Consider the following 24,718-nt stretch of genomic DNA (forward strand, 5'->3'; position numbering starts at 1 on the left):
CAACACACCTTTAAAAAATGATATAGTCATGACAAGTGATGAAACAAAAACTAAGTTAAATAGGTTACGTACGTTAGGTGCACAGATTAGTTTTTTTAATCGCTTTTAATGACTTTATACAACTTTTTAAAGGTGTGTTGAGGTATTATCGATCCAGAGGGCGATTTAAGCCGCCTGTCAGGCGATAAAGAGTTTTTGGGGAGCAATTTTAACATGATTTAGCATTTTTTTTGTTAAGATCTGTAGGTTGGGGTTATCAGTGAAATAAAAAAAAAAAATATACGTGAAAACACACAATGAAATGAAAATGAAGAAATGCCGTTATAATATGCTTTTGTACTTACAAATTTTCAAACATTTTTTCTCATTTCCATATTTTTGGGGTTGGACGCTTTCCGCATAACTATGTCCAAAAAGGATTTAGTCAATTTAAAAAAAAAATTATAAATATTCGCATGTAATATTACCATTTTTTTTTTTTTACAAATGTCGATTTAAAGTTGTCAGTTAACGGTAAGGTCAATCCCACATGAGTCTTTTAAATATTTAGAAAGATTTCCAAAAAACATGAATTATACTGAAATAATTTGTACACCGCAGTGGTGAACCGTGTGCGAGTCTACGCAGCGCAACTTGGTACAAAATTGTCCGCATTCACCGGCCATCCCGTGAGGTAGCGGTGTAAGTTCTGTTAGAATCTGTCCATCAATCACAGGGCTCTTACGTCTATTATGGTTTTTAAATACATACATACATAATCAAACTTATATATTCAGAATCAGTAAATCAACTTTTTTTTTTGATTTTGAAGCCATATTAAGCCATACAATATACATTATTTAACATTTGAATCACTTGTGTCTATTATTTAAACCATCTATTTAAAACATACTTAAAATTTATTACAATATTACAAGCATTAATAATAATGGATGTACGCCATAAAGGCTTGTAATAGGTAAGAGCAAAATATTTCCACTACTCCAAGATAACATATGCAATCCTAAAGTACGTAGCCATAATATTTATTTTTCATCCATTTTCGAAGATAAAGTGGGTTTGTTGGTTGAAATTATTTGAGGTTAGGGAAGTTTTGCATAGCGAAGAAAGTATTTTTCCCTGTAGAAGTCGATCTGCTCTCGGTACGCACATATTTTCAGTTTAACTTACCTCGGAAACAATGTATATTTATGTAATACAGGTTAGTCAGGTGTTTTTTTGTTAAAATGTTAGTAACAAATCTGAAACATAAACATGTGGTCAGTAAAAAAGATTTAAGCAATAAATCGACAAAAATCTGAAGTGCGTTGCATGCATCGCCTATATGGCAGTGGCGGTTCTTCACGGGGGGGACAATGGAGACCATCCCCATCAGATTTTCCCGAAACCAAAGGAAATAACAGTCGATGCTTTGTGTTCACCAAAATTAATAAATTCTTTAAACATAAAAGCAATTAAGTATGGAAATTAATATATAGAAATATTAATAATATTGTCTGTGGTGGCCGGCGAATGGGTTGCATTTGTTTGATTTTTATGGAAATCTACAGTTTTATTTCGAGACTGATTTTTCTGATTTTTGAAATTTTCCACACTTGACCTTCAAAACAACAGGAAGGTAAGTCTGATTTCGAAAAACTCTTGAGTAAAGCACGGGCAATGCGGAACTTCAGCTAGTATACGGCAAAAATTTATTTCAGATCACATAATATCGCTGATAATACCTAACACCTTATACAGCGCTAGGGCTTTAGCACCGTGCCCTGGCACCGTTTAGCTCAGGTCCGGCCCTGCCAAGGTGACAGGTGACCGCTCTGCTGTGTCTTGGAGCTTACTAGCTGGTTACCAGTCAGAGTCCTGTCCCTTTGATATATTTCTCAGTGCACGAACCAAGTGCGCACATGGGGATATTCTGAGTTGTCCCTTTAAGGACAAAACGTAACGTACGTTATAATCTACGCATTCGTAGATTATTGGCGTTAATTATTTTGTAAAAATAATTTTTTGCAAGTTATGTTTTCAAATATTCAGACGCATTATTTGTTTGCGCTTATAGATATGAATAAATAGTTTTGTCTGTATGAAAACTCAATTCTTTCTGGAAAGGCATACAAATATAATATTATATCAGTAACTCAATCCAATATCGTATTTGTATGCCTTTCTTGAAAGAAACGTTTTTATACAGTCAATACTATTTATTCATTATACCATATTATGCATTATAAATGGGTATATATCTAGAGAGTTTTAAATTATACCACATTATGTATTATAAATGGGTATATATCTAGAGAGATTTAAATTATACCATATTATGTATTAAAAATGGGTATATATCTAGAGAGATTTAAATTGTACCATATTATGTATTATAAATGGGTATATCATAGAGAAATTTAAATTTATTTGTGTTTAGACATCTGATTATGTGCACGACTTGTCCATAAACATTTTTGTTTTATATATTCTCCGGGTAGTGATCTCAGTACAATAGGTTCACATAAAAGTTAGGAGGCTGATTTGATTCAGTGTCCCGGCCTTGTGATTTAGAAGGTTTTGGTACAATACACGTAAAAAAGCTGATCTCCCATCTTTGAAGAAGTGCTCGATCCACCACTGCATATTGGCTATGTGGATTACACACAACATTCCTCCACCTTAGTCTAATGCACAATGCAATATACCATTACCAATACAAAACAATAACAAATTACTAAACAGACAATCCTTAGAAGTGCGATCTATGCAGATTTGAAAGAATAATGATGTCACCAACATACATAAGACGTTTCGACTCTTACGCCTTAGATGAGCTAATCATTTTGTTTGTCTGTTTAAGAAAGAAGATAGAATTTTTTTAATACCGCACAAGAGTCCCAAATGATCCCAACCGTGTGGAGCCAGTGAGACAATGGCATCCCCAATTGGGGGATGCCATAGTTGAGGCTAAAGGTAGTAGGGATGGGAAGGAGATGGGGAAGAAGACGGTGGGGAAGTACAAGGCTATTCAGATCTGTTCACTAAATACGGCTAAAGTCATTTCAAGCAATGTTTCAATTCTAAATGAAGGTCTTACACCAAAAAAATTGATCAATTGCATGTGAAGTAAGGATAAATTGACCTTACTTCAGGCATATAGACATGCCCACACAATACACTTCTATAGGTTTATCTCTTCAGTAGTTGGAAAAAAACATGCAGCCATAAGTGTAAGTTTACCTGATGGAATGGATTTAGGAAGCTAATTCACTGATTTAGAATGAGCTTTGTGTTGTTAGAAGGCTTAGTCTAAAAGCAAATTTGAAACACACTTGTTATTGAGAATATTAGTAAATATTATTAATTAATAAATATTATTGGTTCATAGAATAAAGAAGAACACGAGAAGTGCTATGTGGGCATCTCTGGAACTATACTTAATCCACATATATTGGAATCAACAGAGCGTCTCAACTGCTTCGGCTCAAACAATTCTGCGTTGACCATCGACATTTCACTTACAGACAGTTTAGCAACTATCTTTTGACGCATGTCACAAAACAGTAAAACTGCCTCTATCACCTTTTATACTTACATGTATCTCAAATTTGTAATCTTCTCCGTAATATACTGGTGCATAAAAATTTTATGGAGAACATGAATGAATAAATAAATAAATGTTTTATGATCCAAAAGTCTGACTATTCTTTGCTTAAATTTCATATGCAGATAGCGTTTTATAACTTTTGGTATTAAGTCAGTGGCGATATTGTTTTCCATTCAAATCTATATGGCATTTCTAGTGTTCTTCTTTATTCTATGTATAGGATACCACTGCACCAACACCGAATAAGATATCAGTAACAATAATAACAACAACAAAAAAAAAACTAAATTTATGGTAAAATACCCAATACGTACACCTAGTGATGTGTAAATTAGCGGAAATTTATTTTTGGGGGATATTCCCATAACAGTAATATTGTGGAAATTTTCATCTAAATGGTGAATTCCCCAGATTAACCAATGACATTGTCTCCTACAATTAAATTTTTATGTTATTTACAAACGTAACAATATTGATTAGAACATGGTGAGGACAGTATTTTCAAAATTTTCGGAAAATCCCGAAGATATAAGCCGCCAAAATGTTGATATTTGTCACCGGCCGATAAACGTGTGATGTCACAGTACATACAATGACTGGCGCAGCAATAAGTACTGCAGCAATTTAGTTTTTTAGAACAGGCACTGCCTAGTTAGAAACTAACGTTGACCAGGCCATAATGTACATATTCACACCTGTATTGCAGCCTATCCTTGACATACATTGTACTTTTCATTTTATTACATGTCTCGTGCATATATCCAGTATCCTATTATATTATTTGGCCCAATATGTTGCTTATAAGTTTTTCTGTTTCAAATGTACAATAATAAATAAATAAATGCCATTTGAATCATGAATTGAACTGAATTGTGTCCTCATAACACAGTTGTATAAATGAAAAACTAATTGTACTATCATTATTAATTCTTAAAACATAATACATTTTATCAAAAATGCAGTAATAATAACTTTCTTCATAAAAAAATACATTCCCAACTTTGGGGAATTTTTTTTATTTTAGGTTGGGGAATATTCCCGGGTGCACATCACTACCCACACCTTTATATACCTTCACCAGATCTAAAATTGAAAGCTTGGTAAATACAGAAATAGTAATACATTGTACATATAATTTTATATTATTGATCAATGAACAGCTGGATGCAATCAGTTAGCCATAAATTGTTATAATAGTTTGTCTAGTCTACGGTTAGTAATAAGATAGAGCATCAAAAAAAATTAAATAATAAATATATATTCAGGATAGAGTCATTAATACTAAAAATTATAGGAAGCATATAATCAAAGATACAAATCAAATTGATGATTTATGTAGAAATTTTTTTGGCTTTTCCGGAAACTATAGAACATATTATATCGGGATGTTATATATTAGCACCGTCCGAGTATACATATAGGCACAGTCAAGTTTTAAAAATAATTCACCAAAGTTTGGTAATTAAACATAACTTGATTGACTGCCGTAATATTTTTTTATTTATTTTTTATATTATTTTTATTATTTTTTATTGATACATTACTCTACAGTACTTCACATTTCAATTCAGCAACGTTGGCCTCACTGGGTTGTTCACCCGTGCTGAGTAATATATATTCATAATACCATATTATGAATACAAACCAAATTCATTTTTAGAAAACGAATTTTATGATAAAACTATACTAACAGACCGAACGATTAGTCATAATAGACCCGATATAGTTTTACATGACGAAATTAAAAAAATAACTTTTATCATTGATGTTGCTATTCCAAATTACTGTAATATTCAAAAATCTGTTAATGAAAAAATAAGAAAATACACAGATTTAGGAAATGAGATAAAAAGAATTTGGCATTCTCAGACTATAAAAATATTACCATTTGTTATTTCGGCTACTGGCATTATACCTAGCTCTTTCATTACAAATTTAGGCGTTTTAGATCTATCAAAAAATTTATATTTAAAAATGCAAAAATCAGTCACTTTAAATACATGTAGGATAACGAAAGATTTTTAAATATTTATGCTGAGGGATCAGTAGGATTTATAGGCCCTGTTAGAAGTTCTACCGAGCCGAACCCTCTGATATGAAAATATCTGGAGTCGGTGAATTATTTTCCCATTTGATCTCTGGTGAGTTGACGTGTTGTTCTTGTATTGTTTTGTATTTATTTTTCTTTTATGTATAATGCACTTGCATAATGTTGATTGACTAGATGATCATTTGTGGAAAAGTGTGTGGAAGGGTTTAGTTTTTCCTATGGGGAAGATTTAATCCGGACATAAAGTCGGAAATATATATATATTGTACTGCGCCCTTGATGTGATTTTCACAAAAACGGTGCCATACAAATCATCTTAATAGTATTATTGTTGATCTTTGAAATGCCGAGCTCCCGCGTTACAATACCTTTGTAGTTTGCAGAGCATAAAATCTCACAAACAGAAAGTATTGTTTACAGATTACCAATTGAGCTCAACGGATACAATTTTTCATACCCGATGGGCAGGTACTTTCGACACTTGAGAAGTTAAGCAATCTTCTCAACAAGCTTTCCATGGACAAGCTTTCCATGGACAAGCTTAGTGTAACCTTAAGCGACCAGTTCAGGCACAGGGCTCCGTCAAAGTCAAGATAGCCTCTCAGAAGCTGAGCATACTGTACAGGACCCGCAGATACTTTAATAGTATCTACACAACTGCTGACCCTTGTACAAATCACAAGGGCGCCCCACTGATGAATTTGGCATCCATCTTTGGCCTGGAGTACCAAATTACCTGAAAAAAACACTTAACTCTGTGCAGAAATGGGATTGCAGTATTTGGAAAACAAATGACAAGTTCTACCATTTCAATGGAAGATGCTCCGAGAAACTTATGAGTCAAACGCGCGCTCAACATTTGTACACGGTTGACATTGGACGCATGAGAATGTGTAATTTCTAAGATTCATTCTTGCGTTCAATGAATCGGTTGTGTAATGATTTTCCGGCCTCTGTGTTTCCTCCCTCCTAAAACTTGGCTCTCATCAAGACCCAGGTTCGCTCTTTCCGTTCCTAAGAAAGACTCCCCACACAGCCATCTACATAGATGACATAATAAAACTTAAATTTACCTTATAAAAAGGTCCCTGTACCATTTTGGATTTTTTCTATGCAGTAACACTTTGTTTCAATGTAAAAACGCATAAATTACTTAATTAACCCAAACCAAGAACCTATTTTATGCATGTAAAGTTGTTTCTTGTAGTAATTCTTGAAACAAAGTGTAATTTTCACAATTTGTGCCTAAAAGTGCAACGGTTTGGGAAATAATTATCGGGAAATATTTACGAAAGTAAGCAGAACACGGAAATTTTTATAAATATGTAGAAATTAGGAACAATTACATAATAATGTGAAGTAAGTATTTCAGTTTCCGGAAATGGAAAATAATGCATTTATATTTATTTCATTAAAATTAAAACTGATTGTTACTTGGCGGCCATTGTTATTGATGTCAAAGGTGAGTTTCTTTCTTTTTATTTCATCCAAAATATGAACCTATGACCCTAAAATAGGTTCTTAGGTTGTCAGTTTGGGTTTAATTAAAACACAAATAAAATTTAAAAAAAACTAGCCTAAAAAACAATTTCAAATTGTTATGTCAAAACATTGCGTGAAGAAAATAATCAAACTATCCGTTTTTTTACGAAATAGCTACTAAAATGCATTGTTGTCCATTTTCGGAAACTGAAATATTTACTTCTCATTGTTATCTAACTAATACTCAGTGGTTTTTCTATTGAAAGTTCGTAATAACCGTGTACCTATTTTATGTAAATTTACCGCAATTTTACCAATAGTTCATATATTTGAAAAAAAAAATCTATTTTATCATTCGAGGGTTGGTCATAAAAAGATTTAGAAACAACATTATTTATCGATAAAAGTAAATATTAAACAACTTACAGCTTCTGTATCCCCTTCTAAATAATGAATAGTATTGTTAATGGACTGGATTACGCAATAATAAAAGTATTTGATACTGTGAGAGCCAATTTTCGACATAAAGTAGATAATCGCCTGCAGAACCAATATGAACAACTGCCTAATCATATTACTCTGCTACGAAGAGCATTAGGTTTTTAGATAATTAGTAGGCAATGTTATTTTATTTAGAGCTAATAACATCAATTGGTTTGAATATTATTTTCATAAATTCAGGCATTGCACAAACGTCACCATAACTGTCACCTGTCAAAATGACATTAAGATTTTGTAATTTTGTACTCCGATCTTTGAGAAGCTAGATGCACAAGTCTTCTTGGTTGATTTTAGGGATTTATGGAAAGCGATATTTAGGAAGTAAAATAGTTTATGAGGAATATTTTTATATACTCCTGGCTATACTATGCAGGTAAACGTCAAATTGAAACAACCTGAGCCGCGGTTTATTTACGCCTGAACCTAACCTAACTTTATGTGTATCGGTGGTATATTTATGGTATCGGTATAAGCTGCCACATAAATTCTTTATTATCTTAATACACGTGAGTTGAATAAGGTAACTTATTGATTGCCTCAACCATGGACGAGGACATCGCCTCCCTCAAACAGTTCTTATCAAACAATGTCAGCAAGGTTGACTTACCTAGATTGGAAGAAGATCTAAAGAAAACACTGACACTCGGCAAAAGAAAAGGCAGGAAGAAAACCAACGAGAAGAGGACAAAAAAATCCAAATACATTACTAGGAAAGAAAAAAAAGCTTTGGGACTTTTTCACCTGCCAAGGAAAGGAATGAAATATGAAGACGTTTTAACAATGCACCAAATGTGGAAGGAGTACATGAAACAGCAATTAGATTTAGGAAAACAATCAATTCCCTCAATAGAAGAAAAAGCTTGGGACAGTTTTTCACAGACAATTTTTAAATCGGACTTTCACGGGGCCATGATAACTGTCTCCGAATCTAAATGTCCATCATTGGTCGGAGTAACAGGCATCTGTGTCATCGACACCAAGAACACCTTTAAACTTCTGTGTAAAGATGATATTGTGAGGACTATTCCTAAAGAACAATCGGCGTTTGTATTTCATTTGGACAATATAAACTTTAAGATATTCGGTAAACATATTAACAGACGACCGGCTGAAAGATCAATTCGACATTCTAAATTATTCATGTTATCAACTCTGTGAAAGCTTTTTAACTGTAACTTCTGTATGAATAAATTTATTGTCATAAATAGTTTATTTAATGTTAATGTGTTTAATTCATAGAACGCCATTTATATTTTAAAATGTGATTATTAAATTCTGAAAGTATTTTAATTTTTATTATTGTGACATCTGTTTCCTCATTAAAGACGGTTTCATGGTAGCCTTGAAGGTCGAAACAGCTGTCACTGTCAATAATGAAACTAATATTCTTGGGAACTTAACACACTTCAAATGTGTGACAATAGGGTTCCGTTCGAGAAAATGTATTTTGCTTTAACTCTGAAAGCAATACACATAAAAGTACTGCCTGAAATTAAAGCATACTTTGTAATACAACTCCATAAATCGAAGTTAAAGTCAGTTTTGTGCCATTTAGTGATGTACATATTTTATTACATAAAATTTGGTTTTCACTTTCGCACAAATCATTATAAAAAAACTGACAATATCCGCATCTCCAGTGCCATAAGTTTGAGGATTTATTACCCATTCTACGTCTGCAGGTTTAGTATGTATCCTTTTGATTAAACATTCTTCCACGCAAGAGACGAGAAGATAAGAAAATGGAAGACTTATCACATTGTTCACATATATATTTATAGTTGGGACCTGCACAAAAATATTGGTGTATAATATTCATATAGAATTATCGTACATCAATGCTCTTACAGCTATTCAAGTAGAACCGGTGTAAAAGGTACAACTGGCCTTCTCGCCGGAAGGGTGTTAATAATAAAATTATCAATTTGGTTTACTTAAAATTAATAATTCAAGCCATTATACATTTTTATTGATGTTTCTTCAATTATTTTCATTATTTGTTAATGATAAACTTATAAGTTTATAAGACTTTTATTGCTTATAATTATTTGTTATCCTTTGTGCTATGCATAAAACCTTGTCTTATAAACATTAGTTTATCATTAAAAAATAATAATATTTGACAAGTCAAAAATATTTCACCCATAAATGAAGATATTATATGTCTCGATGCCATCTAGTGAGAAATTTAGCACTAACAAAGCCTTTGCTACAAAAATAAAGTTGGTTGTTGGTTGGTTGGTTTCAGAGCACCTGACCGGACATCAGAAGGTACGGGTTCAATTCCCGTTGGCGGCATTTATTTTTACTCCGGATATATTTTCAAATTGTATTGATATTTCAGGTGACTAATTATTGCTTATAATTATTAATTATTTATCGTCACGTCACGTAGGTATTACCAAATATCTGAAAAAAAAAAAATTCAGGAGAGAGAAAAAACGTCTTTTGGAGCAGGAAAATGAAGGAAGTCTTCTATTTATTTTTAGTTATTGTGTACATTAATAATATAAATAAATATCATTTGTAAATCCACTTTCATTTTGACCGGTCGGTGGCTGAGTTGACATCGCGTTTGGTTCCCATCCAGGCGTAGGTACCCCATTCTCAGCTGGCTAAGTCCTCCATCACATCACATGCAACAACTGTGGTGGTAGTAGGAGATTTCCAAATATTGTCACATTATTCATAACCCGAGAATGTTTGTCTTTTCAAAATAACAAAAAATTTTAAAAATGAATTTTTCACTCTTGTAAAACATTAATGTTTTCACATGGAGGTATATACTACACACCCAGCAATGTTGTGTAATATATTCTATTTGTAATGATGTTTATTGTTATGCTTTTTAAAATGATTTCTGGAGTCTCTGGTTTGACCGAAGTGTCCAGTTTTGCTGATTCTTGACAGCTGAAGCTGGCAACTCTCTTTAGGTCAACAGCCCATCTCATCTGTGGATGACCTTGTTTACTGAATACGCATGTTAAGAGGCCAGGAGCCAAATGGCGCTTGGCCCTAATAAAGACCTCAAGGGCGCTGCATTAGGTGTTTATCATTATCTGCCCTTTGGCGAATTGGCACCCGGAGCGAACTGCTCCAATTGCATCTGCACAGGGCCAGCCCTACTTGTGGGCGTGTTTCGTGAATCAAATATAAGCCTATATTTCCAAAACTGATTACGAAATTCAAATGGGATGGCGATATAAAATTTCAGATAACAGAGACAGATCGCGTGCTAAATGGTCTAGAACCCAAAGTCAGTGGCATATTTGTTTCCATTCAAATTTCTAATTTTATTCGTCATTCTATGCCTTTTCTCAAGGTTGCTGGTATGATTTTTCTTTTCTAAATTTTATGAAAGAAGTACCAGGGAACTTTTTTAAGTTCGCGGAATGGGGGGTAAGGAGTGGAAATAAAAATCCAAATTTATTTTTCCTTTTCGATATATTCACCAGCTACCCTAATACATTTTTCAAATCTTTCAATTAACTTATGTATACCCTCAAAAAAAAAAGATTTGTCTTTGTCTAAAAAATACGCCGAAACTACATCCTTCACTTCTTCATCACTTGAAAACTTTTTCCCATAAAGTTCTTATTTCAAGTTTGGAAAAAGGTAATAATCACTGGGAGCCAGGTCAGGACTGTAGGGTAGATGTGGCAAAATTTCGAAGCCCATCTTCTGCAGGGCAGCCATCGCAACACGGCTCTTGTGAACAGGCGCGTTGTAGTGCAGAAGGAGGACAGTTTGGTCAATTTTCCCCTTCTTTTCTCCTTGATGGCTTCTTTAATTGCTCTAGAATTGAAGCGTAGTAAACTCCGGTTATGGAAACACCTTTATCTTTGTAATCGATCAACAGGATTCCTTCCGAGTCCCAATAGACTGTTGCCATGATTTTCCCAGCCGATTGTGACACCCTTAAACTTCTTGGGTGGTGGTGTGCCTTTCTTGTGCCACTGCATAGAGCGCTGTTTAGACTCAGGTTCATAATGATGAACCCAAGTTTCATCACCAGTAACAATTTGAGCCAACACTCCATCTTTGTATTCCCTACAGAGGTCCAAAAATGCACGAGAACACTACACGCGCTGTTGTTTTTGAGGCGGCGTGAGAATTCTCGGCACCCATCTTGTGCTGACTTTAGTCATGCCAAGATGGTCGTGAAGAATTTTGAAAATGGTTGTATCTGATACTCCAACCATTTCTGCGAGCTGTTTCTTGTTTAGTCGGGCATCTTCTATTATTAATATTTCGGCTTTTTGAATAATTTCCAGAGTGGTCACCTTGATAGGCCTTCCTGGCCGTCTTCAAGCGACTTCCTGCCTTGTTTAAAGAGGGTTTGCCATTTGTAAACCATAGTTTTACTTGGACAAGTGTCCCCGTAAACGGATGACATCTCTTCCAGTATGATCTGAACTGATTTCCCTTGCTTGTTAAGGAATTTTCGCGGAACTCGATTTTCTCCATATTCACAATTCTCCCCTTGATTGACTTGTTTGGTCAACGATAGCTCAAAGACTAATGACCTAATTACGGTAAAACTCGGTATTTATACTAATGAGTTGCTCAATTAGTACCTAATTCAGCGACACCCCCACTAATCACCTACCTACCCATTCCGCAAACTTAATTACGCCCCCTCGGATATTAATTACACTGAGGACGTTTCCCTGATAATTTTGTGTGTTTTCGTAAGCATTTGTCCAGCACTTTCTCAAAGTTCATCTTTATAACTTCTGATCGAAGAATATATTTTTGAGTGTGGTTTGTATATTTAATGCGAGAATTACAGAAAAAGGCATGTTAATTAATGTTCATATATCATACTTTATTATAAATCCAAGAAAGCACATTTTTACAGGAATAAATACAATACTAGTACAATCTATTATTTGTTACCAACTATTTCAAACAAATGACATTAACCTAAATGAGAGACAAAGGAATGATCCAAGCGCGTACATATCAAATTTAATAAATCATAATAATAGAGGAATATAGGTTATAACTTGCAAACTGCAAAACGCACAACTGTAATAATACAGGTGTCGTTTCACGCTATAAATACTTTTCTTTTACTCCATAACGTAATAAACAGATAAAAAAATAATCAACTTCAATATCGCCGCATGCAAACTGAAACAAACCCAAACAGGAACTCCATTGCACAAGATATTAATTAAAAAAATAACTAGATTATACGGATTTAAAGTTCTCACGCTAAATAGAGAAATGCACTAATTCCATAGAATCTCACTCATCTGTAGGAAACATATTACTCTCTGGTAATTCTGCACCATCATAATGTGTAGTTCCAGATGAGTAAGATTCTAGCGTATGTTAATTTAAAGAGTCCAATATCAATGAATAGCCAAGCGACCAGTGTTAACTGAACAATGTATTAGGTTATAATAAGCAGTTGACTTCAGCAGAGCTTTTAAACGGTATTATTAAAGCACGAAGCACATCACTCCTTTTGGCACGAGAACTGTTAAAACGTATTCTTGCAAAGTGACAAACATACAAACTAAAATCTTTAATGAAGACTTAACATTATTCCTTAATGATAGATGAATTATTTGCGAGTGATAATCAGTCACATTTCTAACAAGTCCATAACGTCCTAACTGACCGATACTCGTTCGTTCGACCACTACGAAATAAGCATGACATGATGACAATGGGGTGAAATCTTCTATGTCCAACGAGCGTTGGATCCTAGTGATTGTTTTTGTACAAATGTTTTTAAATTAAACAAAAACGAGGCGTGCTTAATTAGTTATTTCTTGTTTGAGGTTATTAACGGTTCGTTTTAGTGAAATAACGAGAAATTCAAACCCAGAACATTATAATATACAAGTATAACAAAACTTTAAATTATTTTCAAACACTATTTTTCAACTTCATTTTTTAAAATTTCAAAGCAATTTTGCATTTATTTTCGAGGGTAAATCATAAAATTTATCTGTTGGTCATGACCATTACGATGTTACAAGTCCTTTTATGAGTCGATGAATGAATAATGAGGAAAATTATCAAATACTGAATATCCACAAAGTGCGGAGATAAAGTATTGAATAAAAATAGAAATTTTTTAATATACAATAAAAAATTTTAAGATAAAAATATTAAATGACCATAAGATTAAATAATTTTGGATAAATATTTCGTAAATCTACTACGAAATAAGTATTTAATTGCAATATGAATATTTTTACAGCGTTATTTTATTTGAAGGAACCATTAATAGATATTTTTTGATCATATAAATTTTAATCTATGATTTTAACAGCTTTTTTATATTCCAGTTCTAGATAAAAACTGCTACATTTGACGAGAACGAAGCTATGATGTCAAAGCAGATAGATCTTGGTTGAAAAGTTGGAAACATTCGAATTATTCATTTTTGACAAACAATTTAAAATTACCTTTGTATATACATTTATATGTGCAATGTTTCGTAGGACTAAGTTTATTATTTTTTTTAATAATTTTTTTTTAGACCATTTTTTATAATAATAAAAATTATTATCAAATACCACGGTTAATCGATGGCTCTGTAAGATACGGATATCTTAGGGAAAATTATTGATTTGCTTTGTTTGTAACGAACATTCACGTATTCATAAACTTTTGATTCTCTACGTATAAAATTAATAATGCATTTTTTAATTTCCAGCAGTTGAATTTCGTAAACACATACCTCAAGTAAAATTAAAATAAATGTTTAATTAGTCTCATTTAAAAAAAAAAAAGTATTATAACATTATTTTCGGCAAAGTTTGTAAATAATAATGTACTAAGTATTACTTTTTTAGTATAATTTCTGGATAAATGTTAATAACTATATTAAAATCTCTATACAGTACTTGTTAATTCATTCTGCTAATAAATGTATAATTGCCGGGCTAAGGAAAGAGCGCTAAGAATCGGAATTTCACTTCATTAGATTAGCTAACAGTCCAGCGTCCAGTTCGGAACAGAATGTTGACAAGACTACAAAGTTATATATCGCTTCTCGAAAACTTTATAGTCCTGACTTCAAACTGTACTAATTTATATAATACAATAATGTCTTGTAAGGTAACAAGAAAACAAAACGAAAAGTTATGGTATGACATTAAACATTTTTGCTTTAATCCTAGAGTTAACCAAATTTACTTAGATCAATTAACCACTGGCGCCTGTATAAAAGATCCGTCCACTTGCACTGCCTCTAGTGGCAGATGCTTCGGTAATTTGTCATTTAATTAAATACAATAACACTGTCACTGACAACAACTGAACATTTTATGCATATTGAGTGCCATATTTTGGCAGAAATTTATCTTCGTGATAAACATCCAACGTGTTAGATAATGTTTGAACAAGATCGGCGGCCATCTCGGCTGTCAGTGGCCGGACCTTTTATAATGGTGGCATAACTTGGCGGGCCCTATAAAGAGATGTTTATAAATGAATGATTCAATCAATTCATTGTGTGATATTTAGTAAATTTTCTAAGATGAAATGAATATATTTATAAGAGAAAACAGAACAAAAAATAAACCAATTCCGATTCTTCAACGCAAATACATTTGGGGTTAAATATTACTCTTTATTTCGTTTTTATATTTATCATTATTATTATTGTTGTAAATATCGTTTTAAACAGAACAGCAGTAGTTTTGTTTGTATTGCCGAGAAACACCAAAACTCCGGGAGACGGTGTTTATTGGTTTACTTTGTAACACTTATCAATATAAAATATTTCCTATATAAATTGTATAATCCAACAGAAACAGGCAACTCTAGACCCCAAATAAAAGGTTTATTGCTGAAACTGTCCAAATGACGATGACACTGCAACAAAATGATGTTCATACTTGAAATTGTACTTATATACAATTAATTGAAATTATACAGTGTTTATAATATTGCCGCCAAACAGACAATGTTGAAAAACTAACAAATGACAAGTTATACAGAAAAGATTTAAATTTTACCACTAACTGATATCAGTGAGTAATTTTTATCAGACGCGTAAAGATGTAAAGTAACTCTAAAATGCATTCATTATATTGCGTTTACTCAATTTTGTTTGTATGGCGTTAATATGTCAATACAGTAGAATGCAAATTATTAATTATGTCTTTCATACGAAGATATTCACATATTAAATGCATCAGTTCTATCTCAAATCTATTCATTTATAGATTCTGTATAAAAACCCATGCATCTCGGGTGTCCTTCAAGTTATTCTCTTGACTCCGATACGTAATTGATTCAAATTCAGACATTTCGACCACATCTATTAGAACACAGTGAAACTCTTAAAAGAAGTACTGTTTTTACAAACAATTCTAACTTGGAATAAAAGTTTTCAAGTTCAGTTGTGTTAAACATTCTCACAATCCAATATTTGTACTATGTAAAATTTATAAATTTCTTTAGCTAGCATTATATATTTGGATAGCCTAAACTAGAGTATATTATATTGTGTTTGCAGTGTCGCCATCGAGACAGAGTAGATTAGAGGGGGGTATGTTTATTTGTTATAGCCGTGTGTATGTCCGTTGTATCGGGGGCGCAGAGTGGAGGGGGGGTGTTGGGTGGTTGGTCCACTGAGCCCAGTGTGGGGGGTGGGGGTCCTACATGCCGTAGCCGTAGGGGGCGCCCCCGTAGGGGGAGGGCGCAGGGCCCCCAGGCACGCCAGGGTAGCCCATTGAGGGACCTGGAATAAATTAACATAGGATGAAGGATTTATCAACAATACTTTTTTTTTCTTTAATGTTTAGTTTTTTAATGTACCTAGTTCATATTATAAAGTTGGTTTAATTGTGTGTATACTCTGGAGTACATAAAATATGGATGGTGAAATTACCAAGGGCAAATTAAATAATATAGTTGTGTAGTTATGTATAATTAGGAGCACATAAAATATGGCTGGTGTAAATATGACCAGGGGCAGATAAATTACATTTGGTGTAAATATTATTATCAGGAGCACATAATTTTGTGCTGCAATTGTTATAACAATGAAGCACATAAATTACAGCTGGTGTAATTATACCCATACATTACAACTGGTGGAAATATGATCGGAAGCACATAAATGACAGTTGGTATAAACATGTCCAGGTAACAGAGGAAGAGGAGGAGGAGGAGGTGGAAGTCAGTTAGTATTTACCTGCTGTGAGCATGAGCTGTGGCTCGGCCAGGAGGATGGGTTTGTGTTCCTGTTCCGCTCCTTCCTGCGCCCGTCTGCCCTCTGCGGCTTCGAGTCGGTCTACCTTTGTGGAGAACTCGCGGATAACCTAAAATACACAAATGGATTAAATATAAAGTTCATAAGGATGCCACATTGTGATGGGTAAATTTAAAAAAAATCTGCTTTCTTGCATCTGTTATTTTTTGATATTGTTGAGATTTCAACATTGAATAGAAGCTTACCTGAATTAAGAAAGGCATGGCAAAGTCCATGATATTATGCCTCCACGCCAATTCTAGGATAACGTCTGGCCTCAAAAGATCGTAGCACTGAAAAAATAAGAAATTAACTTAAAAAAACATCTAGTGTATTGAACAAGTTCTTAATAAATTTTCTCTGTGGAAAGCATCCATGATTTTATGAATCTCATTTTATTCTCACTACTTTCCACTTTTAAGAATTACCGAATTCTCAAGCCCAAAAACCTCTTGAATTATTTTTACACAAATAGCTGTAAAAATATACTGAGACCAGTGGCAACTCGTAACTTTTGAGAGTGCTAATATTTAAAAAAAGACATTATTATTTTGTTGTAGCAGAAAACGATACATTATTTAAAAAAAATTATTATTTTGGGGTAAAACATCACCAGATGTTGTATTTTTCTAGCTTTGCACTCTTATCACGAGCCGCCAATGCCTGTGAGTAATGTTACAATAGGCTAATGTCTCGTGGAGAATATCTTGCCTGAATACGGTGTAGAATCAGTATCGGTTTAGATAGGAATAAACTGTAATTTTTGTGTGTTGTTTGTTACCTGGAAAAGGCAGGCGGCGAAGCAGTCGTGGTTGCCCCGTTGCAGGAACCAGCCCAGCAGCTCCTCGGCCACCTCCTGCTGCCGCGACTCGGCCGCGTACTCCATGGCGTCCTTGAACAGGCGGTCCTTCTTGCACAGCTCCACCGACTGCTTCCATCTGTTGTTTCCTGTAACACACAACAAGTTATACACATGTGTTTATGTCAAAACATTAAAGAAGGTGTTCTTATTGGGGATGCTTTACTGTAACAGCCCACAAACAGAAGATGGAACGTAGAGCTGGTTACATACTTTTTACAGCGTTATCACAAATTCAGAGAAAATAAACAAGGTTTGAGGTGTACATGGTGAAGTGCACCAGGGAATGTTCCCCAAAGTCGGGAATTTAATTTACTAAGAAAGTTATCACAAATGCGGGTTAAAAAAATTACTAAAAACAACGACAGCTGCTCCAAACATATCTCTCTAGGCTCTGTTTTATGAAAAAAATACCCTCCAGTGCTTTTGAGATGTGTACAAATAATTCTCAAATAAAAACCAAATCTGATGGAGTTTCATCACTATTATTTCAATAAATGCAATCATTCACAATGCTTTTTGCTACTGAAAAACATTAACCATCAAATAAAGTAAAGTGAGACAGCGAACGCAGAAACACATAAATGAAGTGACAACCTATTGACAGTACGTACGTCGTATTCTACTACTCTGTTGGTCGAGAAGTAGGAAAAAATACTGGTGTCGCGAGGAATGCATATATAACAATATAGCTGTTTCACCCGTACACATATTTTTTGAATGGCTGGCTATCTCTTTCTAATGCATTCCGTTCCATTTAGCTATGAATGATGTTATTTGTAGCTGTTTCATTTATTCGCACATACTCATTGTGGCTGTTCTTTTCTTGTATGTTTCGTTATTGGATTTCAATCAAAAGTATGAACATAACGCATCTTTGTATTTACGTCAATGCAGTAAAATTACTCTTTCCGTATCTCCAAAACTGAAAAGTTATGTGCTTTAAAAGTTAACTTGGGTAAAATATATACAATTGTGTCTCATGATGTTGCACAATTCATAATTTGAATGGCAGTATTACTGCTGCACCTTATCGACTGGCCGCAAATATCAAAAATTTTATATCTTCGGTATTTTTAGAAAAAATTCAAAACTTTTGTCCTGAGCATGCTCTAATTACAGTAGAACCCCGTTAATTCGAACCCCGATAATTCGAAAAAACGCGTAATTCGAAATTTTCGCAAAAAAAATTTCCGCTGAAAAATTTTTTCATACAAAATTTTTTTTAATTCGAAATTCGTTAATTCGTAATTCGAAATTTATTTTTGTCCGCGCACGAAAATTTGTTGGTGTAATTCGAAAAAATTTGATTTTTGCGAAAATAAATCATAATATTTCGTAAATCTGAATCTAAAAGTCAGCCGTGGCGGTAAAACGCCGAAAAATGTATTTTTACGTGGTTATACATCGTCCTAATTAGTATTATTATTTTGTAAATCTGAATCGATTTACACTGGAATGTCGTATTTTTTCAAATTTATTTCGAATATCCGAGTTTAAAGGGCCAAGAAAATACATTTTACGCGGATATATGTCGTAGTTTTACGAGTTTACGCCAAATATCTGCACTTAAAGGGTCGGCCGCGTAATTTCGATTTACGCGTCAATATATCGTATTTTTACTAACTCTTCGAATATCCGCGTTGAAAAAATACGGCGCGACGGAAATCGGCCGAAAATTTTCGATCCATGCCGAAATATGACATATTTTTACGAATTTACTTCAAATATCTGAACTTATAAGGCCGGCCGCGACGAAAAACTGCCGACAAAATTCGATTTACGCGGAAATATATCATATTTTTACGAATTTATTTCGAATATCTGAATTTGAAGAGCCGGCCGCGACGGAATACGGCCGCGAATCCTCGTTTTACGCGGAAATATATCGTATTTTTACGAATTCAAATTCAGATATTTGAAATAAAGGGCCGGCCGCGACAGAAAATTACCGCGAAATCTCGATTTACGCGGAAATATATCGTATTTTTACGAATATCTCAATTTAAAGGGTAGGCCGCGACCGAAATCGGCAGCGAAATCTCGATTTACGCGTAAATATATAGCATTTTTATGAATTTATTTCGAATATCTGAATTTGAAGAGCCGGCTGCGACGGAATACGGCCGCGAATCCTCGTTTTACGCGGATATAAATCGTATTTTTACGAATTCAAATTCAGATATTTGAAATAAAGGGCCGGCCGCGACGGAAAATTACCGCGAAAACTCGATTTACGCGGAAATATATCGTATTTTTACGAATATCTCAATTTAAAGGGTAGGGCGCGACCGAAATCGGCAGCGAAATCTCGATTTACGCGTAAATATATAGCATTTTTACGAATTTATTGCGAATATCTGAATTTACAGGGCCGGCCGCTATGGTAATCGACCGCGAAAATAAAGAAATAATTGGTATTAATACGAATTTACAAATAAAATACCACCCGGATTTGAAGAGGCGGCCGAGAAAATCGATTTTCGGCGTATTTTTTTTTTTTTTTTTTTCATAAAATTTCGAATTACGTGGGAATTCGTTAATTCGAAATTTGATTTTTGATGTCCGCTGGATTTCGAATTAACGAGGTTCTACTGTAATATGGAACATTCGTAAATGACAAGAAATTTCACTTGACTTCACCTTATTGGTTAGTAGTGTTAGGCGATTTCACCACTTAAGATATCAATTCCTGCAAAATTCTCCAAAAACAAATTCCCAGGAATTTTCCCATCACTAGGTTTACGTTCCAGACAATTACATCATACAGTGATATGACAGATATTGTTCAGGCTTCTAATCTGCAGGGTCAATCTACCGTTGGTTAATCTTCAGTATGTCTTCCAATCCAAATGTCCTTGGACACTGACGTATGAAATATTAATGAGGATAAGTTCAAAATTAGATTGAAAGTTCTAGCTTTCTGCCAACATAAAATGGTGTGGTTATTTACCTTTGTATAGGTAGGCAGCGATGCGTCTGAATTCTGTCAATTCGTGTTTTTCTAACTTCTGTGCCAGCGCAATTGTGTCGAAATTGTCGAAGGCGTCGATCGATGTGCGGAGTCCCTGGAATCAAATTAAAACAATGTTAATCAATGAAGAAATTATACAGAATGGCGAATGCAGAAACTTCAATTTACTGCTGGCGTCATAATGAAGATATGATACCAAATCTGATGTATGGCCTTGAGGAGTGAAATTAGCAGAGGAAAGTTTATAAAACACTGCTGTGGAAAGTCCACTGATGCAATGAATGCGATATTTTCACAGCATTTTTTTACTGAAAAAAAACAATAATTGCATTTTTATTTTATTTTACGTTCACGAAATTTTTTTCTACAACATTGTAAAATGAACTATTCTTGATTTTCTGCTAAAACTGCCTCTTCATTTTTGTTCGTGAATGTGGCTTTGTTCACGTTGGTGACAGCCGCCTTGCCAGCCAGTTATCTACATCATAATGTTATTAATATAATAACAGTCTAGGAATGTATTTATTTTTATGTAAGTTTTCTGTATTCATCACAGTTATTATTTATAGTGAAAGTAAAATTATGTCAGTAAGGCGGTTGTACATAATACAGGCTCTCTGTAAAATTTTCAACAACACTGATACTGCCAAAAGAACACAACAAGTGCGCAATATTAGATTGGGTTCTTCTTTAATGTATCAGCCGGTGAATACCAGAACATCCTTTGGACAAAGGTGTTTTTCTTATAAAGCTCCGTTGCTTTATAATATGCTTAGCGAAAATATTAAAAAAAAACTAAAGGTTCGTTAAATCTATTCAAGAAAATGGTAAAATATTCCATACTAGCTGAGAATGGTGATTTTGGATTACCCATATCGTGGCTTTTGTCATAAACCACCATAGAAACCCCATATTTGCTATAATCCTTCTATGGATGTATTATGTACTCGCTGCTCATCTCGACACAGGAATTCCGTAGAGAGATGAGTGGCGCAGGATTCTATTGTAATTTACCATTTTATGAATGTTTTAGATATTTTTTAAATCAATAATTATGAAAGAAAATATTAACAGCCTCCATGGTTGAGGGGTAAGACTCTCGACTAGCAAGCAGCAGGTCGAGGGTTCAAATCCGAGTATTACGCAAGTTATTAATTAAAAATAATATATAGTATATTTGCGGCACGTTCCAGAGTAGAAATACTCCTGAACGTGCCGATGTAAGACAACCATTCAGAATTGAAACGTTGCATTAAGTGGCTTTGACCGAGTTTGGTGACCAGATCTGAATAGCCAGGTACTTCCCCACCTTTCCTCTTCCTAATCTCCTTCCCCTCCTCCCTACTTTCAGCCTCACAATGTACTCCAATTGGCGATGCCAGTCTCACAGACTCCAAACAGTTGGGACTATTGTGCGGTTTCATAAAAAACTTTTAAATTACACTTTTTCAGTTTGCTGATCAGAATCAGAAAAATAAACTTGGACTCTTCCACATATTTTGAACGTTATCGATAGTTTATGAAAATACACTATTGATTATGTCACAAGTTTCTCGAACATAGATGTTTGTTTCTATAGTTCAAGGAGTGCAAGACCATTAGGAAATTAGCACAACACTCAGGAACGAGCCAACATCTCTAGAAGATATGCCACGTTTCCGCTCATGCCTGTTAAAAGGAGCATTACCTGATAGTCTTCCTCCTGAATGAGCAGTCCGTTGAGCGCCTCGTTGATGGCCTTGTTGTTGAGGCTCTGTACGGAGCGTAGATAGGCCTTGACCAGCTGCAGGTGGCCGGCCTTGGTGAAGAAGGCCACGGAGCGCGTGTGGTCCATGCGCGGCGCCAGCACCAGCAGCATGTCGTTGAGCAGCAGCGGCTTGTAGTCCAGGTAGAACTGGATGGCCTTGTAGTACAGCTCCATGTTGGCCACCTAAACAACACAACATATATTATTAATATTATGTAATGAGCAGGCAGCATTCTTCCGATGCGCTTATATCTAATTTTACAATAAGTTTGTTAAATTGAGAATTTAAATTTCCAAAATAAGTCAATGAGAATAAATCAAAATGAGAATCTGGATTCTCTTGGTGTAGGGCTGAGTCTCAACGGATCGCAGCATGACGCTGCTCTACCGGGCACAACACCCTGCCAGGTACGAAGGTCGTCTGCGGACGATTCCGAGTTCCGACGTCGAACTTAAGCTTGGTCAGAGGCGGGGCGCCATCGCGCCGGGACATTTAACCACGTTGCGCAGTGCTCGCCTCGCCTCGTCGGGCTTCGACGGAGGCCCCCGCGGACGGGGGCCGCCTGATAGATGTCACATTGTTTAGAGAGCCTTTCGACTCGCGGAACTCACATCACGTATCACCGCCCGATTTGCCTAGGCGGGATACGGCCTTAGAGGCGTTCAGGCCTAATCCTGTGGATGGTAGCATCGCACCACCGGCCGGTCGACCGAGTGCGTGAACCAAATGTCCAAAACTGCCGTTCCTCTCGTACTGAGCAGTATTACTATCGCAATGATCGGTCATCAGTAGGGTAAAACTAACCTGTCTCACGACGGTCTAAACCCAGCTCACGTTCCCTTTTGATGGGTGAACAATCCAACGCTTGGCGAATTCTGCTTCGCAATGATAGGAAACTCAATTGAACAATTGAGTTTTAAATTGATTGATAATTGTAGCATCAATGACATATTGAGAAAGTTTATTCCATGCTTCCATTACTAGGTTTGCAAAGAACTGTTTCATAAAATTGGATGCAAAAGTTTTTTTTTTTTCATTTATTGTTAGTAGTATTTTTATAAATGGTGAAGATTTCTTGAATACCAGGGCAGCTAAAATGTTCAGATAAAATTTTGAATGATCAAGTCACCCATTTCTTTTTTTTCTTTTAATGTTGACCCTTTCAATACCAGAGTTCCTTGTGAGAAACACAAACATAAATTTTTTTATCGTATTTTGCGTATCACTTGTGAAGGATATTCCTCTTAGCATCTATTTTTTATGCTAGGTTGCAATCTTTATTCCAGCTACAAATACAGTAAATAAAATGACATATCCCGTTTCGGCTTTTTTGCTTGTACTGGGATCCATTATCATCTTTATATTTATGCATGTTACACTGTAAATTAATATTTTTTTAAATGAAACAATTGTTGGTGCGATAGGTTTTTTTTTCTTACTAATAAAAAATAACCCTTTGAGACCTAAACATAATAAAAAGGAATTAGAATAAAACAAAATTTGTGAGAAAAAAATTATACACCAAAATTTTTCAAATAATTATTCAAGGTGTTGTCAAGCTTAAAATATGATCTATATTTGGAAATAAAAGTGTGGTACTGAAAAGGTTAATAAAAGTTGGTAATTTTAGTTCCTCTCTTGATATTGACGGCCTCTAAAAGCTCTCGGTATTTTTGGAAATCGTCTCTGTACATCTATATATCCTTTGCAAAATATGGACTGTATTATTAAAATTAACAAGTACAAGTAAGTGAGCTTGGAGTATTAGTTCTTTGGGACGTACCTTTGTGATGATGTCCTTGAAGTGTCCCTCCCTCCACGCTTCGCCAGGGTGGTTCATCATGGTCTGCACGGCATTGTCGTATTCCTCGTACTTGTCGTAGAGGAAGACCAGCTCAGCCCAGAGATGCGCCTGCTCGGCCGCCCGCAGCACCTTGGGGATGTTGACGCGTGACCAGAACAGCTCCAGGTGCTCGCGCATCTTGGCCGGCTTGTACTTGGAGTACAGGATGGCCAGCTCTGTGAACATGCCCATGTGAGCGCGTTCCAGGCCCAGCGCCGCCTCTAGCAGCCCGATCAGCTCGTCAAAGTGGCCGCGGTCCTAGGCAAATTAAAATAAAACATGAGAAATTATAGTTTTAAAGAGTAGTACCTTTTACAAATCAGTTTGTGTACTGAATAGTCACCGCACATGTGAGTGAATTTCGCGACAGTGCTGTAACCACTTATACATGAGGTGTAAATATAACGCGGCGCATAAGCTCAGAATAGTGAAAAACTTGACTTATT

General features: G+C 34.9%; 2 protein-coding genes and 1 long non-coding RNA gene across 3 annotated transcripts in view; 1 reads left to right on the top strand and 2 right to left on the bottom strand.

Annotated features, from left to right (window-relative positions):
* Positions 1–865: 865 nt before the first annotated feature.
* LOC149413409 (uncharacterized) lies at positions 866–7,826 on the bottom strand. Its single transcript, XR_016304269.1, has 3 exons — positions 7,548–7,826; positions 3,223–3,291; positions 866–1,241 (listed from the first exon to the last, which is right to left on the bottom strand). It is a non-coding gene; the product is annotated as an uncharacterized LOC149413409 (long non-coding RNA).
* A 181-nt stretch (positions 7,827–8,007) lies between these two features.
* Positions 8,008–8,798, top strand: Pop4 (ribonuclease P/MRP subunit POP4). Its single transcript, XM_089644838.1, has one exon. It carries the CDS (start codon positions 8,166–8,168, stop codon positions 8,778–8,780), a length of 615 nt encoding a protein of 204 aa, XP_089500964.1. The 5' UTR covers positions 8,008–8,165; the 3' UTR covers positions 8,781–8,798.
* Positions 8,799–15,340: 6,542 nt separating this feature from the next.
* Chc (clathrin heavy chain) overlaps positions 15,341–24,718 on the bottom strand; it is a 42,884-nt gene continuing 33,506 nt past the window's right edge. The window contains exons 21-27 of the mRNA XM_089645561.1: positions 24,213–24,530; positions 22,369–22,611; positions 20,661–20,775; positions 17,630–17,796; positions 17,055–17,141; positions 16,792–16,918; positions 15,341–16,335 (exon numbers count right to left, since the gene is read on the bottom strand). Coding sequence (XP_089501687.1) covers positions 16,253–16,335; positions 16,792–16,918; positions 17,055–17,141; positions 17,630–17,796; positions 20,661–20,775; positions 22,369–22,611; positions 24,213–24,530 — 1,140 coding nt within the window. The 3' untranslated portion in view covers positions 15,341–16,252. The remainder of the gene's footprint in view (positions 16,336–16,791; positions 16,919–17,054; positions 17,142–17,629; positions 17,797–20,660; positions 20,776–22,368; positions 22,612–24,212; positions 24,531–24,718) is intronic.

This window comes from Hesperophylax consimilis, chromosome 22 (genome assembly GCF_061612785.1).
Source record: "Hesperophylax consimilis isolate HC1 chromosome 22, BYU_Hcon_1.0, whole genome shotgun sequence".
Lineage (NCBI taxonomy): Eukaryota > Metazoa > Arthropoda > Insecta > Trichoptera > Limnephilidae > Hesperophylax > Hesperophylax consimilis.

Excerpts from the sequence above, each read along its gene's own strand:
- Pop4 (XM_089644838.1), top strand. The coding sequence starts at position 8,166 with ATGGACGAGGACATCGCCTCCCTCAAACAGTTCTTATCAAACAATGTC.